The sequence below is a fragment of the Malania oleifera genome, chromosome 10, assembly GCF_029873635.1.
Source record: "Malania oleifera isolate guangnan ecotype guangnan chromosome 10, ASM2987363v1, whole genome shotgun sequence".
NCBI lineage: Eukaryota > Viridiplantae > Streptophyta > Magnoliopsida > Santalales > Ximeniaceae > Malania > Malania oleifera.
Window position 1 is genome coordinate 67,737,249 of NC_080426.1, and position 20,196 is coordinate 67,757,444.

Here is a 20,196-nt window from a genome sequence, read left to right on the forward strand (position 1 = left end):
TGATACCACTGATGGGTGGAGGAAACTCACTCAGTCATTGGTTGTGATTGAAACTCAATGAGTATTTCAATTGTAAAACAATTAATTTCAATCTAAAAAAAAATACAGAGGAATTCAAAACAAAATCTCTCACTGGTTGTTCACCCTCACTTTACCACACTTTACATTACACAAACACAATCTATTTATAGCAGAACAAGTGAAGAATAAAATAAAAAATTATGGGCTGGTTGGTGAGGTTGGTGGCCGACATATACATTTAATTTTAATATAATCAATTATTTTATAATTTAGATATTTTTATTATGCACAATATATATTACTTTTTAAAACAATATCATTTTCTAAAACTCAATAAAATAAATATATAATTTAATAATAGTATATAACCTATTTCAATAAATTAGGCAGATAAAAATAAATTAAGGTATGTAAAATTAACAAAAAATTAATTTGACACATTTCATTGCTATATTTTCAAATAATTATAATATCTCAATAATATATACCGCAAAAAAAAAATAATGTTGTAAATATATATATATATATATATATATATTAGTATGTGTGAATATATAACATATGTATGAAGGAATATATAACATATGTATGAAGTCATATATAAATTTTAACTTATATTTATAAAATTATATATATATACACACACACACAATAGATCTTAAAATTAATGAGCATACATGATATGCCTATGTATATATTTTAAAAATAATTTGAATTACATTTTTTTTAATTTTAATGTGTATAAACGCAAAAGTAATTTGGTGTAGATATTTTTTTTAATAATTTGGATTTGAATTAATTTTATAATTTTCATGAATGTAAATTTTTAACTGAGGTAAAAGCCTAAAATTTGGTAGTCCTAGGTGACTAACCTTAAAATGACCAAACTATCCTTCAATATTCTTTACTTTAAATATTAATTCCTATTATGTCCAAACATATCCTATATTATCTAAATGCTCTTAAAAATTTGCTATTCCAATTGAATTTTATGGAACACTGTTCTTATTTCAATTGGATGCCATGGAGCCTCTTCAATTTTATCCAATTGTTACAGAATTAATTTGTGAATACGTTGTACCTCTTCGGTTTCGTTCCCAAATGATATGTTTGCTTCATTCAATTATAAATTAATTTGGACAGACTACAAATGTATAATCTATTAAGCACTGATATCATATTAGAATCGGTAATTTTATATACAATCTACTAAGTATTAAAATTATGTTAGAATTAGTAATATTTTTGCACTAAATATACTTAACAATTTGTGATTTACGGTGTTTTAGGAGAAGGGGGAAAGAAGCAAACAATGAAGGTGAGAGCTCGAGTCCTCAAAAAGATCATATTGATAGGGCAATAATAATAATAATAATAATTCACGTGGAATAGTACTGGTTATGGGCGAACACGTGTAGAGGCTCAATCACATGCATGGCGACACGAAACCCGCATATGTATACTTTCAAGTTTCAACTCTATCTACACGTCAGCGGATCTCTCATCTCCCAGGTTACCAAACTGTGAAAGGAAAAAATTAAAGCAGTACGAAACAATTAAAGGGAATTCAGCTGAAAGAGTGGTGTATTAGTATTTATAGCTCGAAAATGAAGAATAATTTGAACTCCGTCGCCGGCGCCGCCATTACCACCGACGTCCCTTTACTCAGATCGCGCGATGAAGAAGAAGGAGGAAGTGGATCAGGACGTAATCATGGGAGATCGAGAGAAGGTCGACCGAAACAGCCGTGGAAGGGAGAGTTCGTGAAGAGCGTTGTGTACGCCGGCCTCGACGCCATCGTCACCTGTTTCTCCCTCATATCCTCCATCTCCGCCGGCCACCTCTCCTCCGGTATATATGCTTTTGTGTGTGTGTGTTTTGCGTTAATTTTTCAATTAATGTGGAATTGTGTTAGTGGACGTGCTGGTGCTGGGTTTTGCAAATCTGGTGGCGGATGGGATCTCGATGGGGTTCGGAGATTTTGTGTCGAGCAGCACGGAGAAGGACGTGGCGGCCAAGGAGAGGGCTGTGACGGAGTGGGACGTCATCTACGAAGGCCGGTCGCAACGGGACGAATTACTTCGCCGGTATCAAGCCCTTGGCATGGACGCCGACGATGCCACCGCGGTACCTACGTACCCACCTCTCAACCGTGATTATTTTAATTTGATTGGCAAGAATGAAATCAAAAGATATAATAGAAGGGAAAATAAACGAAAACAAGAGAAAATTAAATATCCAGTGACAAATCAATAATTTACGTGATTAGGTGGTGAATATATTTGCAAAGTACAAGGACAGACTGGTGGAGGAGAAGATGGTGGCGGAGAAAGGGATGGTGCCGCCGGACGAAGCAGAGAAGCCATGGAAAAACGGCGTCGTAACGTTGGGGGCGTTCCTTGTGTTTGGGAGTGCGCCTCTGCTGTCATTCATTGTGTTGATTCCTTTCACTCACAGCGACAAGGTGAAGTTCGTGGGGGCGTGCGTGATGTCGGCGCTGGCCCTGGCGCTTCTGGGGATAGCCAAAGCAAAGATCGCCGGTCAGAATTACGTGTTGTCGGCGGCGGTTACCCTCTTCAATGGTGCGGTTGCTGCCGCCGCTGCCTATGCCATTGGCTGGACGCTTAGGAATGTGGCTGGCCTACAGGACTAAACAACTTATCAAGAAAAAAAAAATTAAATTAAGAAAAATGATTTTCATACCTTTGATTGTGGGGAATCAATCTATCTTCACTTCCTAGCTAACTCGCGTTGGTGGTTGAATTTTGAAATCAACATTTATTCATCAATGTTTTGTTTCTCATGCTAAAAAATTATAATAAAGATGGAATTATATATGATTGGGTATAAGATTGAATGACTTAAATTTCTGGGGGTAAAGTTGATGTTTATTTATGTCTGTTAAATCAATTTGTAGGCTTAAATATTCATGCATGTATTTTTGTGGAAGCAGTGAATTCTGAGAATTTTCATCATTAAGTTGTTGCTTACCGAGGTGGTTATATTAATGAACTGAGTCTCAGCCCGACCATGGGGATGAACCTTACAAGCTCATTATTTTTCTTATAATTATAGGTATTTTTTATATAATTATTTTATTTTATTCTCATTTTAACATGTGTCATTTTAGGGTTTAGAAAGTTGAGCATTTTGAAATATGATCTCTCTCTCTCCATGTTTATCCAAGTAGATCTATGATATATTTAGGAATAATTTGGCCCCAAAAGACGTGTTTATTTATTTATTTTTTTTTGTGGGCTTTCTTTTCATTTTAAAGATAAACTTCAAGTTGTTGTTTATGTATTCACAATCAATTTTAAATTAGTGGGGTTTATTACATTGATCTATTCCAAATATATCACCTATCCTAAAGAGAAGGCCTGTGCTCAGCATTAATGAAGGAATTCACTTATCAAGTCAATCGTTCGACGAGAGTCATTGACGCCGGCCATATTTTGACCGGAGTGATCCATGTCCGCACTATGATGACTAGAGTGATACACGCACACACTATAATGATCAAAGTGATATACTCCAAGTGCTATAAATGACAGGTCTATCAGGGTCAAATCTTGCTAGTATAGGTTAAGGTATTTTATTCTTAACTCATCTTTACTGTTGCTTACAACCTCTCTAAAGTAGTCCCTTATTTAGGCATCAGAGAGATCCCTCAGAGTACACTCTGGGTCCTCCAAGCCACCTTTGTTTTCGTCCTTTTCAAGTGATCGGTATCGAAAAACTCGTCGGAGGTCAATCGACATTTTTGGTAGTAATAGTTGACGTCATCTGTAGGAACACTTTTGAGAAGTTTCCTTCCTACTTTCAATCTTCGATCCTTGAAACATGACAATGTCCAAAAATTCAAGCTTAGAGCCGGTTGTGGGTGATCAATCACTTCAATCCATTCACTCCACACTTCGATATCATACTGGTGTGATGAGAAGAGAATTCCTCGCTTTACATAAGAGAATGGAAGACGTTGCAGCTTCCCAAAAAAAGATGGAGGACATGTTCAACATGATCGTACAACAAAGGGGTCATCTAGAGCCTATTCCTCACTATCAGCAAGCAGATCTTGAATCTCATGAAAAAATGGCTAACCAGAAGGAGAGTGGTGAAAAGACCAACCCCGCAAAGAAGATGGAGGATGCAAATAGAGTGTAATTGTTCCTCCTTTGAGATGGAACAATTATTTACTGGACACTTCATCAGTTACTGCAGAATCGCAAGGACCTTAGCTCATGTGATGAGCCTGGCCCAAGGAGAAAGGGAGATGCTAAAAAAATTCATACATTGCTTTGTCCACCCTTGAGATTCGCAATCTAGATCAAGGGGTAGTATTGGCAACCCTAACCACGACCCTTCAACTTGGAGATTTTCTGTATTCTCTAGGAAAGAAACTCCCAGCCAACATGGGGGAGCTGATGGCAAGGGCACAAAAGTATATTAATCTGGAAGAGGTAATGGACACAAGAATAAACCGAACTGACCTGAAGAGAAAAAGTTTGAGGGACACGGGAGAAGCCTCCAAAAATAGGGAAGAGGCAAGAGAGTAGTAAGCTGCAGAGCAACCTTAGGGGGTCAGGACATACAAAAAGGAGATTGTTCTATGAAATCACATCTCTGTCAGTCGTATCTTTGAACTTTTTGTATCTTTATTAAATTATCAAATTTTGTGTACATATCTATAAGTGCATTCTCTGTCGTGCTATTCGATTTCAATCCAAAAGATGAGCACAACTCATTAGGCCTGAAGACGGCCCCAAAGATGAGCACAACTCATTAGGCCAGAAGACCGGCCCAAAAGATGAGTACTACTCATTAGGCCAGAATACCGGCCCTAAAGATAAGCATAGCTCATTAGGTCCGAGGATGACCCTAAAGATGAGCACAACTTATTAGGCTAGAAGACAGAACCAAAAGATGAGCACAACTCATTAGGCCAAAAGATCGGCCCAAAATATGAGCATCACTCATTAGGCTAGAAGATCGGCCCAAAAGATGAGCACTGCTCATTAGGTCACAAGGTAGCCCAAAAGATGAGCACAACTCATTTGGCAAAGTAGGAACGACCCAAAAGATGAGCATAACTCATTAGGCCACAAGATAGTCCAAAAGATGATCACAGCTCATTAGGCCACAAGATAGCCCCAAGATAAGTAGAGCTTATTAGGTGAACCATGAACGGCTCAAAAGATGAGCACAACTAATTAAACCAAAAGTACCCTACGAAGAGCTACTCGACACAAAATGCCCTCAAAGAGTAGTTCGATACAAAAGTTCCCTCGAAGGGCTGCTCGATACAAAAGTTCCCTCGAAGGGTTGCTCGGCACAAAACATGCCCTCAAAGAGTGGCTTGGCACAAAAATGCCATCGAAGAACGACTCGACAGAAAATTTCCTTTGAAGAGCTGCTCGGCACAAAAATGCCCTCGAAGAAAAACTCGGCAAAAAAAGGCCCACAAAGGGCCGTTCGACACAAAAATGCCCTTGAAGAGCTGCTCGGCACAAAATGATATGAACCCACAAGCTTCGATTGCACACGATGATCTGCAGGTGCCAAGCAGACCCATCATAAGAGCTAGAGCCAAGAAGGTCAAGGAGGCTATGGAAGGACTAATCAAGAAGTTGTTTGAGCACGAGTCAATGAGGGCCATGGACACTAAAGAAAAAGACTTTCTTGAAGAGCCTAAGATGCTAAATTGTCTAAAGGCGTATGAAGCTAGAACCTTAAGTCAATAAGGGCTGTTTGGGAAATTTTTATGGATTATATAGTGGGCCAATTGTGTCGATTAAGCATGACATGTGACTCGCACATGTTTCATTAAATGACATATGGCATGTGACTTGCACATGTTTCATTAAATGACATGGCATGTTTAATGTTATGTGAGATTATTTTATTGGCCAGATTGATGTCATAGCTTATTTTTATTGGCCGAACTAATGTCATGGGTTTCTTTTATTTTCTATAAGTAGTCAATCCTCTATTGTATTAAAGGATGATTATTTTTGCTGAATACAATTACAAGTGAAGTTTATTTCTCTTCAAGTTCTTCATTGAACTTTCACCGAACTTATCAAAGGTGCTACCTTTGTGGCGTTCATCCCATTAATTTGATATTCTTGGTTTGTGCTTCATGTCAAGCAATATTTCAAGGATCCACTGCCATGTTGAATCTTATTTTGGGTTTGGGGTTTTGATAAATCTGATTTGGGGTCTCCAGACGTTCATTCTTGGGGTTCCGTATCACAAAAGATGCCCTCAAAGAGTGGCTTAGCAAACAAAATGCCCGAGAAGGGCCGCTCGACACAAAAATGCCCTCAAAGGGCGGCTATGCAGAAAAGTTCCCTTGAAGAGCTACTTGACACAAAAGATGCCTTTGAAAAGCTGCTTGGCAGAAAAATGCCCTCGAAGAGGTGCTTGGCACAAAATGTAGCGCCCTGACCCAATAGGTGGACTCAAAGTGCTACTGTTCCTACATTGTCTGCACATATATGATAACATACATAAACTACCCGCCCTTAACCGGGACATACGGGTGTATCATACAGATATAAGCTTTCATACATTACGAAAAACATAAACATTCATACTTCATCTATTAGACTTACCAAAGTTTCTGACTTCTCAGATACATATGATCGTACTTAAAACATAACTGTTGACTCTATGAGTCTGATCCCGTTTTGATTATAACAAAACCAATGTTTCTCACATGTGCACTGAGTTTCTTGAACAAGTTTATCCTTAGCATGTACTGTTGGTAGGAACTCAAGCAAGCCATACGGACTATGAAGATCGAGCTTCATTTGTGACTTCTGAAGAATCGAAATAATGAAGACCTATTCTCTATTATATTTGCATTTTTTTATAATTGGTCTGTAACAATTTATATGGTTTGTAATAATGCATTTGCATGCATGATAGGATTTAATGCTCAACAAGACCATAGGGAACTGAATGACCTTAGGGAGTCGACCGACACCGAATTTTTTTGGTGTCCTTATAGACATTAGAAAGACCTTAGGTCCCTACACAAATGCACAAAATAGTCTCCATATCTCATATATTATCAGGAGAAATAATTGAATTAAAAATTGGACTTAATAGGAAAAACTATGAGAGGTTGGGTGACCAAACCCGTTGTGTTCAAAACACTTTGGGTGCTTGAATAGCTAAAAAGTCAGCGGGTTGACTTGGTTTCGGGCGACTGAACTAAAAATGAATGTATCACCCTCGGGCGACTGAACGCCAATCCTAACTTTTCCCAACAACTCAGAAGCCCGAACTCCCACGTTCATTTTACCCTAGGGTGACCGAAAGTTCAAGTTCGAGTTACCAAACTTTACACTGGGTGATCGAATCGCAGACCTTTTGGAAATCACCTCGGTTCAGCAAAACAAACCTTGATTCGGGCACTCAAACTTCAAAATGAACTTTTTCCACTGTGTTTGTTCAGGCGACCGAACCGTGGTTCGGTTACTCGAAACTCTTGGGTTGGTTTTATTTCTTAACCGAGATAAAAAGGGTTAAATAGGGTTAAAATATTAAACTCATTTAAAATCTTTTCAATAATGCCCATTGAGTCCCCAACGGTCATAATTTTGCCTTTGCCTATATATATCTTTTCATTTGCAAAATTAAGAATTGATTTGCAAGATCATTAAGGAAAAAGTCTCTCAAATTATCAAATCCCATTTAGCTCATACTAGTTCTATACACTATATTTTGCTATTCCCTTGATAGATCAAGTTCCCAAGAGTTTTATTGAGTGTTTTATATTGCTAAAACTCTTCTTTTTTGTTGATTGATTATTTTCATTGAGAGTTCTTAGTTAGGGTTTTCCCCTGACTTAAATAATAAATCTTTGAGTGGGAATACCCTTATAGCCAGTGAGTCTTTGCATCTTGATTGCAAAACTCATCAAGCTTGTGGATTTTGATTAATATTATTTTCACAAACTTGCATATTATCTTTGATATTGTTTTTTCCATCTTCAATCCAAAATATCTATTGTGCTTTACATTTAGAATATCCTTGAGATATTTGATTTGGATTATATTAAACTTCATTTGATCATTTGTGTGTTGAATATCTTATCCTAAATCAAAGGTTGAACTCTCACATATACATACACTCACACATCTTAGAGAGTTTACATATTGGATCTCACTTAAGCATTAAATCCATATCATCTGCGAGTGCATATTTGTTTGTGCTGTATTTTGGTACATTATGCTTGATTGAGAAGCATAATCACTGTACCCTGTTATATTGTGAAAAATACTGTTGTATTCCAGGCGTGGCCTGAGGGGCGGGGGTGTAATCCAGCTTGGTAGGGATTGTTTCTAAAGGTTGAGGTCAGCCCTGTGCTAATTGACCCGGTTATTTAGGTGCTAATCCTTGTGCGGGTGCGCCAAGGCAGGGATGTAGGCAGGATTGGCCGAACCCTGATATCATATTCAATGTCACTTTTACATTTTCTGCATTATATTTTGCTGTGTGCTTGATTTAATTTCTTTACTGAATATATTGCATATCTAATAGACACAGAATTGCATTGAGTTGAAAAATACTGAAATTGCGTTGTATACTTTGAATATTGGTAAATATTTCATATCTGCAATTTCATATATACTTAGACTGCCCCTAGGTTGTGTAATACTGCTACGAGACTGATTGACCTAGGAAGGAATTTAAAAATAGCAATTCACCCCCCCTCTCGGGATTGCACTAAAGCTAACAATAACTGTATTACAGTCCCAAAAAGCCATTCTGGCTAAAAATCCAGTAGTCATACAAAGCACTTACGTAAGCTAAAAACAATACTAAGCTTCGATGTCCCTCTAAAAGTGTAGGACCGGTTTCTTGAAGAACCTGAAACAAATAACATTAAGCTTTTAGGGCTTCCATAATAACATTGAGCTTTTTAAGGCTCTCATAGTAACAAGCTGCTATAACGACCTTCCTATTTTACCATAAAACTTTTTTTTTTCTATAATAAAATTTAATATAATAAGAATCCTGATATCCTGTTAAGCTGATAAAACATTATCAACCTGGACCCATGTGTACCAGGGATGTACCTGTCATACAACTCTGATACCTAAGCAGTAAAAAACATAAAATCATATACATGCCATAATACACCAGAAACCATACCAGAGTTCTATTAAATCCGCAATATACATACACATACAATCATCCACAAAAGACCAAAAGGTGCCCTAGGGTCATAACCAAAAAATCTATCAGACCCTAACATAACGATTTGCCCTTCTGACAGGGTAGGACAGTTGACCTCTAACATTGCGAAGCTCTATCCGCTCTTCTTTATATAGTTAGGGTGAGACACCTCTCAGTAAGGGAAATAAACTAACATCAGTGTGTGGCATCATGAGTATTTTAGTGTTATACATGTAACGGTACATAAATTATATTTGCCAAAACTATCTGTATCTTATCTGGATAAACATAATTTATCATAACATATGGTATAACATACTGAGTTTCTATACATAAAAATCATCTTATATAACTATACATGAAATAACACCCTAGATGGATAGTTGGCTGGTGGCATGTCATACCCCCACATGACTAGGTTGTGTGGCCCAACGGCGGGACCTAGCAATGGTTGGCCGACCACGCTAGATTAACATAAGTCTGTAAGTACGACGGGTCTGCCCCTCTTGGTCCAGATTGCCAGAGGGACGCCTGCACTACCGTGAAACCACATTAATTGCTATTCTCTCACAGTCCCTTACTACATGTGGTAGCACTAACATATACATGACGCAAACATATAGCTACGGTATTGTACTTCGTGAAAGCCTAAACCAAGTCATCCGGGTTTTGATAACATATAGTAAGTTTCGTATAATGATTCATAACTATTTCATAATAATATTTTAATGAACTTTTGTATATCATATCTTGTAAACCATGGCCCTTATGGCGGCATATTATATCATGTAAAACCCTGGCCCTAACGTCGGCATATTATATCATGTAAAAACCACGACCCTTACGCTGACATATTATATCATGTAAAACCCCGACCTTTATGCTAGCATATTATATCATGTAAAAACCACGGCCCTTACGCTGATATATTATATCATGTAAAAACCATGACCCTTATGCCAGCATATTTTAACATACATAATTTTGAAATCCCTGTACTATTTAAATACCATACTTTAAACATAGTTCCTGTACTATTTTTAATATCTTCCCGAAAACAGTGATAATATGCTTATTTTGAAAACATAATATTCTAATATTATATAAAATCATATAATTTCATATTCATACCACACAAATATGAATAATATTTTTAAGCATAAAACCTGATCTGAAATCACATTTTCTGATAAAAAACATTAAATTTATTTTCCTATTAACAACATTATTTCCAAACCCAGTTTTATAACATACATAATTTCCCTAGAAATAAAAGCTGGATAATAATAAATAATTTCATGAAAATACTGACTATGTTTATCCCCTTACCTAGCCTACTGAAAAGTCGACAAATTAACCTATCTTGCACCTGTAGTGTTCCCAGCTCAATACTCTGAAATTACGAAACTTCAGTATAAACCCATCTATCTTTCCTCAGTTCAGAAATACCAAATACCTTAATAAAACTTAAAATAATCAACTTACCCAAAATTTGGGATGGTGCTCAAGTTGGCTTAACCAACAAATCACTTCGGCAGATTTGTAGAGAATCATACCAAGAGTAACGTGGTGACTTCGGATCGTCGAACAAACATATATCAGGGCCAAAATTCTAGAGAGGAGAAGGAGGGTATGAGTTTTTTTAGAGAGAATGGGGTTTTGCATGATTCTCTTGCAGAAATGTGATTTTTTGGATTTTTATAGAACGCTGGTCCACATGGTCTTGTTGACGAGACACGTTGCTTCGTTGACGAGTCAATGAAGGGAGCTTGTTGACGAACACCTTCTCCTCGTCGACAAGTTTCAGATTCTAGAAACAGTTCTCTCAGTAATTTCTCATCAACGAGACACGAGTTCCCGTTGATGAGCAGAAGGCCCTACTTGTCGACGAGCACTTCTTCACTCGTCGACGAGACCCTGCTGAAATCCCTTTTGAAAAAAATCCTTTTCTCTCATTTTTTTTATTATTTAATTACTATAATTCTTCAGGTCTCTACATTTTCCCCTCCTTATAAAAATTTCATTCTCGAAATTTACTATCTGTATTGACACCATCCTTTAAAGAAAATGGGCTACTTATTTTATTACTTACCCTCACTTGTGGTTGAAGAATATCGTGGTTACATTCAGGGTCCTGGGAGATTACAAATACATAAACTAAAATTCTACCAAACCAAAATACTACCTATTATATAACCTACAATATTACTTACACATATATCATCTTGCTTTTCATAAAATTAAATCATACTACATTTACTTTACTCATATACCTAGTGTTGATCTCCACTATAGAAGTGTGGGTATTTCTATCGTATTTGCTCCTTAAGCTCCCAAGAAGCTTCTTCCACCACGTGATTTACCCACAGGACTTTTACTAAAGGAATTTTCTTACTGCACAATTCCTGTTCTTTTCAGTCCAAAACCTGCACTGGTATCTCCTTATAAGCCAGTGAATCTTTGAGCTCTAACTCTGCATAACAGATCACGTGGGAGGGATCTGGAACATATTTCCTTAGCATGGAAACATGAAATACGTCATGTATTCTGAACAAAGCTGGTGGTAAAGCTAGCCGGTAGACAACTGACCCCACTCTTCCAAGTATCTCAAAAGGGCCAATGAACCTAAGGCTTAACTTACCCTTCCTCCCAAACCTCATAACTCCATTGAATGGCGTTATTTTAAAAAACACATGGTCCCCAACTTCAAATTCCAACTTCCAGTGGCGATTATTGGCATAGCTCTTCTGCCGACTCTAAGTTGCACATATTCTTTTTGTAATGAGTCAGACTTTGTCATAGGCTTGCTGCACTATTTATGGTCCCAACACTCGCCTCTCACTCATCTCATCCTAGTATAAAGGAGAACGACACCTCCTACCATAGAGCGCCTCATAAGATGCCATGTCGATGCTGGCTTGATAGCTATTATTGTATGCAAACTCTACCAGCTGCATATACTGGGTCCAACTACCCCCAAAATCTAGCACGCACGCCCGCAACATATCATATAATATCTGAATCACCCTCTCAGTTTGGCCATCTGTCTAAGGATTAAACACTGTGCTGAAAAATAATTGAGACCCTAGAGCCTCCTGCAAGCTCTTCCAAGATCGTGACGTGAAACGTGAGTCTCGGTCTGACACTATAGACACTAGCACGCCATGTGATTGTACTATTTTCTAAATATATAATTTCGCCAGTCTGTCCATGGAACAGTTGAATTTAATAGGAATGAAGTGAGTGGTCTTCGTCAAACTATCAACGACCACCCAAATAACAATCTGACCATGCGGTGCTAGCAGTAAACCCATCATGAAGTCCGTAGATACATTATCCCACTTCCACTCTAGGATGTAAAGCAGCTGTAATAGGCCCGCCAGCCTTTGGCGCTCAACCTTTACCCACTGGCACATCAGACATTGCTGCACAAACTCAGCAATTTCCCTCTTCATGTCGCTTCACTAATAAGACTCTCACAGATCCCTATACATTGTAGTACTACCTGGATGAACCGTGTACAAGGACCTGTGAGCCTCCTCTAAGATCGTCCTCCTGATGTCCACATCTGCAGGCACACACAACCCGAAACAAAACCTCAAGGCCCCATCATCAGAAATACTGAATTCCTCTCCCTGTCCGTCCTGCACCTTAGCTATCAGCTCTGCTAATTCTGCGTCATTTATCTAAGCGGTCTTAATCCTATCCTGTAGAGTAGGTTGCAACATCAGGTTGGCAATAAATTCTTGGTGATCACCCACTACCGACTCTACGCTGAGCCTCTTCAGATCCAATTGGATTGGATGTTGAACCTCCATAACTGCTAGTGCTAGTCCCACTAATTTCCTGCTTAGAGCATCAGCTACCACGTTTACTTTCCCTAGATGGTAAATGCTAGTGCATTTATAATCTTTAATGAGTTCCAACCACCTTCTTTGTCTCATGTTCAGCTCGTTTTGAGTGAAAAAGTACTTAAAACTTTTGTGATCGGAGAATATCTCGCATCTCTCACTGTACAAGTAATGCCTCCAAATCTTTAACACATGTATCACTATAGCCAATTCCAGATCGTGGGTAGGATAGTTCTTTTCATACTCTTTCAACTGTTGGGAGGCATAAGCTACAACCCTACCATGCTGCATCAATACACAATCGAGCCCTTTCAAATACGCGTCACTGTAAATAACATAACCATCACCCCCTGACGGAATGATCAACATTGGTGTAGTGACAAGTCTCAACTTCACTTCCTGGAAGCTTTGCTCACAATCCTCATCCCATTCAAACCTAACATTCTTTCTAGTCAGACGCATGAGAGGTCCTGATAAAACTAAAAATCCATCTACAAATCGACGGTAATAACTCGCTAGTCCCAAGAAACTTCTAATCTCCTAAACGTTCGTTGGCCTTTTCCAATTCGCCACTGCTTAAATCTTGCTAGGATCCACTGAAATACGATCCCCTGAAATAATATGCCCTAGAAATGACACTTTCTCTAGCCAGAATTCACATTTTCTAAACTTGGCATACAACTTTTTTTCCTTGAGCATCTGAAGTACTAGCCATAAGTGTGTCTCATGCTCCTCAAAGATCCTTGAGTAGACCAATATGTCATTAATGAAAACTACAATGAACTGGTCTAAATATTAATGAAATATTCTATTCATCAAATTCATAAATATAGAAAGAGCATTCATTAGACCAAATGGCATAACTAGGAATTCATAATGCCCATACCTAGTCTTGAAGGCTATCTTTGAGACTTCTTTTACTTTAACTTTCATATGGTGGTAGCCTAATCTGAGGTCAATCTTGGAATAGACCCGCGTACCCTGAAGCAGGTCAAATAATCATCTATGTGGGGTAGAGGGTACCTGTTCTTAATGGTTACCTTGTTTATCTCCCTATAATCAATTCATAGACCTATATTTCATCTTTACAAATAATACTGGTACTCCCTAGGGAAAAACTCTAGGTCTGATAAATCCTTTATTCAATAAATCCTACAGCTGATCCTTTAATTCTCCCAATTCCATTGAAGCCATTCGATAAGGAGCTTTAGAAATCGATGTTGTCCCGGGAAGCAGATCAATAGCGAAATCTACCTCGTGGTCAGGAGGCTACCCAGGTAGATCTTTTGGAAAAACATTCGGAAACTCGTTAACCATTGGTATATTGCCCAGCTTCAATTCATTTTCTGACACCTCTTCTAAAAAGGCCATAAACCCCTGATAATCGTGTAAAAGTAATTTTCTCGCCTGCATGACTGACACTAATTGTGGCGGGGAACTCACCTGTGATCCCAAAAATATGAATTCTTGCTTTCCTGGTGGTTTGAATATCACCTCTCTGAGATGACAGTCAATATTAGCGTAGTTAGCTGCCAGCCAGTCCATACCCAATATTACATCGAATCCATGCATATTAAGCTCAATAAGGTCAGTTGGTAGTACTCTCCCCTGAATTTCTATTGGATAACCCCTAAACAGCATACGACATTGCACTCCCCTGAATTTCTATTGGATAACCCCTAAACAGCATACGACATTGCACCACTGACCTTGTCGGAGTAGCAACCAAAAACTCTACATCTAATAACTAGGTCTTATTTCCAGACAATTTATAGGCCGCACACACAAAGGAGTCGGTGGTACCTGAATCAAATAAAACAATTACTTGATTTGATAAAACATTAAAGGTACCTGTCACAACGTCATCTGCGGTCTCGGCATCTCTAGGCGTCAAAGCATAGACCCTCACTAAAGCTACATTCCTCTGCTGGCCTCCACGGGGTTCCTGATAGCCTTCTCGGTTAGGTTTGGGAGCAGGAGTGGTACTGGGTGGTGTAGGACAATCTCGCACCATGTGTCCCTACCTACTGCAACAATAGCAGATGACTCTCCCCACTTGACACTCTCCCAAGTGTCTTTTTCCACAAGTCCGACAGACAGGGAAATTCTGCACCGCCTGAAACTCATGACCTCTAGTCTCCTTCCTCTGTCCTCTGCCATAGTTGCCTCACTTCCACTGACCCTGCCTAGAATCCTACTGGAAGCCTAAAGGCGTATATCTCTTCTTCTATCTCTGCTCCTCTGCATCCATCTGCTCACTAGCCTTAGCCAATGTTGCTTTGTCGACCAACTCAGCAAAATCCTGTATCTTCAACACTACTACCTACTTGTATATTCCACGCATCAATCCTCTTTCAAACTGTCTCGCCTTCTTTATTTTATCTGGAACAATGTACGGGTCAAAGTGAGACAACTCTATGAACCTCGCCGAATACTGCTGGACTAACTGCTGTTGCCGCTTCAGATTCAAAAACTCTTCCACTTTGGCCTCTCTAATAGTGGTTGGAAAATATCTATCAAGGAATAATTCTTTAAATCGGTCCCATGTCATAGCTATTGGTGTCACCCTTTGCTACTCTAGGAGTTTCACAGTAGTCCACCACCTCTTAGCCTCCCTTGTCAGTTTATTGGTGGCGAAGAGGACCCTATGCTCCTTTTTACACTGCAATACTGCCAACACTTTTTCAATCTCCTACGTCCAAATTTCAATGACTATAGGATCAGCACCTCCTGAAAATGTTGGAGGATTCATCTTGGTGAATTTCTCTATCGTGCACCCATGGCTTGCAGACGAGCCTCCCTTCACTTTGGAGATCCTAGCGATCTCAACCATAACCTGCCGAGCTACAATGCGTAGTACTGTATCTGAATCAGCCCCACCTGCACTTGAGGGCCTTGCACCATCACTACCGCTCGCATGGGCACTACCTCCTCTAGGGTCCATCCTCAAAAGACAATAAACATGGCACAGGGACCCTATTCTTATAATTTACGCATCTATCCAAAATCCCCTATCTTGACATCCTTTTCTTAATTCAAGATTCAGTCCTAAATTTTAAAAACACAACCTGACAATAGTTTACAATGACTTTCCTGAAATCGTCACTCTAAGGAAAACACACAAACCACCATGGAAGTCCTATCTCCAACCTATAGAACAAAATCTTAAATTCTCTTCCTATACTATAGTATTATTTTCGCTGCATTCTAAAGTCTACAAAACCTAACAACCAAGACTCTAATACCAAACTGTAACGGCCTGCCTATTTTACCATAAAACTTTATTTTCCTATAATAACATTTAATATAATAATAATATTGATATCCTTAAGTTGGTAAAACCTGATCAACCTAGACCTATGTGTACTAGGGATATACTTGTCATACAACTCTGATACCTAAGCAGTGGAAAACATAAAATCATATACATGCCATAATACACCAGAAACCATACCATAGTTCTATTAAATCCGCATTATACATACACATACAATCATCCATAAAAAACCAAAAGGTGCCCTAGGGTCATAACCCAAAAATCCATCAGACCCTAGCATAACGACTTACCCTTCTAACAAGGTAGGATAGTCGACCTCTAATGCTATGGAGCTCTATCCACACTTCTATATGGGTTTCCTGAAATGTTTATATAACTGGGGTGAGACACCTCTCAGTAAGGGAAATAAACTAACATCACTGTGTGGTATCATGAGTATTTTCGTGTTATACATGTAATAGTACATAAATCATATTTAGCAAAAACTATATGTATCTTATCCAGATAAGCATAATTTATCATAACATGGTATAACATACTGAGTTTCTATACATGAAAATTATCTTATATACTTGTACATGAAATAACACCCTGGATGGATAGCTGGCTAGTGTCATGTCTTACCCCCACATGACTAGGTTGTGCGGCTCGAAGGCAGGACCTAGCAATGGTTGGCCGACCACGCTAGATCAACATAAGTCTGTAAGTACGATGGGTTTGCCCCTCCTGGTCTAGACTGACAGAGGGATGCCTGCACTACAATGAAACCACATCGACTTATGTTCTCCCACAGTCTCTTACAACATGTGGTAGCACTAACATATACATGTTTGTGAACATAAAACTATGGTACTGTGCTTCGTGGAAGCCTAAACCAAGCCATCCGGATTTTGATAACATATAGTAAGTTTCATATAATGATTTATGGCGGTTTCATAATAATATTTTTCATAATAATATTTTCATGAACTTTTGCATATCATATCTTGTAAACCACGGTTGTTACACCGACATATTATATCATGTAAAACCACGACCCTTATGCCGACATATTATATCATGTAAAAACCACAACCCTTACGCCGACATATTATATCATGTTAAACCATGACCCTTATGCTGACATATTATATCATGTAAAAACCATGACCCTTATGCCGGCATATTATATTATGTAAAAACCACGGTCCTTACGCTGGCATATTTTAACATACATAGTTTTGAAATCCCTGTACTGTTTCAATACCTTACTTTAAACATAGTTCTTATACCGTTTTTAATATCTTCCTAAAAACAGTGATAATATGCTTATTTTGAAAATATAATATTCTGATATTACATAAAATTATTGAATTTCATATTCATGCCACACAAATATGAATAATATTTTTAAGCATAAAGCCTGATCTGAAATCACATTTCCTGATAAATAACATTAAATTCATTTTCCTGTTAACAACATTATTTCCAAACCTAATTCTATAATATACATAATTTCTCTTGAAATAAAAGCTGGATAATAATAAATAATTTCATGAAAATACTGACTTAGTTTATCCCCTTACCCAGCCTACTGAAAAGCCCACAAATTAACCTATCTTGCACCCGTGGTGTTCCCAGTTCAATACCTTGAAACTACATTTCCCCTAACGAAACTTCAGCATAAACCCATCTAATAGCTTTCCTTAGTCCAGAAATACCAAATACCTTAATAAAACTTAAAATAATCAACTTACCCAAATTTTGGGATGGTGTCCAAGTTGACCTAATCAACAAATCACTCTGGCAGATTTGTAGAGAATCTTCCCAAGAGTAATGTGGCGAATTTGGATCATCAGATCGACATAAATCAGGGCTAGAATTCTAGAGAGGAGGAGAAGGGGATGAGTTTTTCGAGAGAGAAAGGGGGTTTTGCATGATTCTCTCACAGAAATGTGATTTTTTCCCTTTTATAGAATGCTGGTCCACATAGCCTCGTCGACGAGACACGTGGCCTTGTCGACAAGACACGTGGCCTCGTTGACGAGTCAATGGGAGCTCGTTGACAAACACCTTCTCCTCGTTAATGAGTTTCTGGTTATGAAAACAGTCCTCTTAGTAATTTCTCGTTGACAAGGCATGAATTCTCGTCGATGAGCCGAAGGCCCTGCTCGTCGATGAGTACTTCTTCACTCGTTGACGAGACTCTGCTGAAATCTCTTTTGAAAAAAATAATTTTCTCCCCATATTTTATTATTTAATTATTTGAATTTTTTGGGTCTCTACAGCTACGGTCCCAATATATATATACGATTTACAATAAAACACATTAACTTGCACAATTCCAGTATTTTTCACAATCTCATTGATGCATTTTTTTTTTCATACATTCTTTCTTTCATTCAAACTGTGGTATGAACCACGACACACACACACACACACACACACACACACACACATACACACACACTCTCTTGGTTTAACCCTTTCACATATAGAGTTCGGTATCTAACCGACACCTATTTTTCACACATTCTAATAACAATTTGGAACTTTAGTTCCCATAGTTCATATACGTATTAATCAGTTCCATATATTCCATTCCATAACATATGTCACTCGTTTGGGTAAAAGAAGACCATACATAGTATATAGTTCAAAAAACATCATTTAAACAGAAAAAAAGGGTTCCAAGTGTCTCCTACGTTAGGTTTAATACAAATAAAGTAGTCTTGGAAAGTTTGGAGATCATATACCAAAACTTGACTTTTTACCAAAACCATAAAATCGTAAAACTGACATTTTTAACTGGTGAAACTTTGCAAATAAGCAATCATATCGTACATATAAACATAAACTAACTTTTTAGCGGTTTAGTTTTCCAAAAAGACTGATATAAACAAATACCCTTACCTTTTTCCTAAACACTGAAACACGAACTATACGGCTCCAAAATAGTGAAGCGAGTTCCCAAAACCTAAAAACCAAAGAACAATGCTTCAACCCAATCCTATTTACTACAATCTATCGAAACAAAAATGAACTTAGACCCTTACCTTGATTTTGGGATAAAACTTGGAAATCCTCAAAGTGAAGATTTGATCCGCTACAATCGTGGAGGTTTTCCCCCCTAATCCACATGGTATCCTCCAATTGTCGAAACGAGCGATGAATGACAAAGGATCGAAGAGAGAGAGAGAGAGAGAGAGAGAGAGAGAGAGAGAGAGAGAGAGAGAGAGAGAGAGAGAGCTTTTGTGATTTTTTAGCCCCTAAGTAATGAAAAATGATATTTATAGACCCCTTGACTTGGCCAAATTCATCGACGAATGGTGCCTTCTTTGATGAGCCCTAGTATGATAATTTTTTTCCCTGTTGGTCTGGATCTCTTCGTCACCGAGGCTCTGAATTTCGGCGACGAACCTTATAAGGCATTCGTCGATGAGAACCTTGGCTTCATCGATGAAGCCTGCTAAATTTACCTTTTTACCCTTATTTTATTTATTTTCTTATTTTATGGGTTTGAGTCTCTACAATCTTCCCTTCTTAACAAAAATTTCATCCTCGAAATTTGTTAACCCTTTCTAAGCATAAGTTCACCTTACCATTTAGTTCTACAGAAGAGTTGTTAGCCACCCACATAGTGGCTCCGGCCCAAGTTTATTACATACCCTCACATATGGCGATGGAATATCGTGGTTACAATGTGATGCTTTGGGAGATTACAATGCACATACAAAACTCTCATAAAAACCATATCTAAAATAACCTGAATCACCTATTCTACTTACCTGTCTAACTCTAACTATCTCTGAATAACTGAGGGTACTTCTAGCGTATCTCTGACTCTAATTCCTATGAAGCTTCCTCCACTGCATGAAT

The 20,196-nt window shown here is 38.1% G+C and overlaps 1 protein-coding gene across 2 annotated transcripts; it reads left to right on the forward strand.

The window, feature by feature from the left end:
* Positions 1-1,498: 1,498 nt before the first annotated feature.
* LOC131165486 (uncharacterized) lies at positions 1,499-2,858 on the forward strand. 2 transcript variants are annotated; one of them, XM_058123346.1, is made up of 3 exons: positions 1,499-1,872; positions 1,937-2,148; positions 2,291-2,858. In XM_058123346.1, the coding sequence occupies exons 1-3, from the start codon at positions 1,629-1,631 to the stop codon at positions 2,672-2,674; spliced, it is 840 nt and encodes a 279-aa protein (XP_057979329.1). In that variant the 5' UTR covers positions 1,499-1,628; the 3' UTR covers positions 2,675-2,858. The 2 variants fall into 2 exon arrangements, with proteins under 2 accessions (XP_057979329.1, XP_057979330.1); XM_058123347.1 differs by having other exon boundaries at positions 1,519-1,872; positions 2,000-2,148.
* Positions 2,859-20,196: the final 17,338 nt, after the last annotated feature.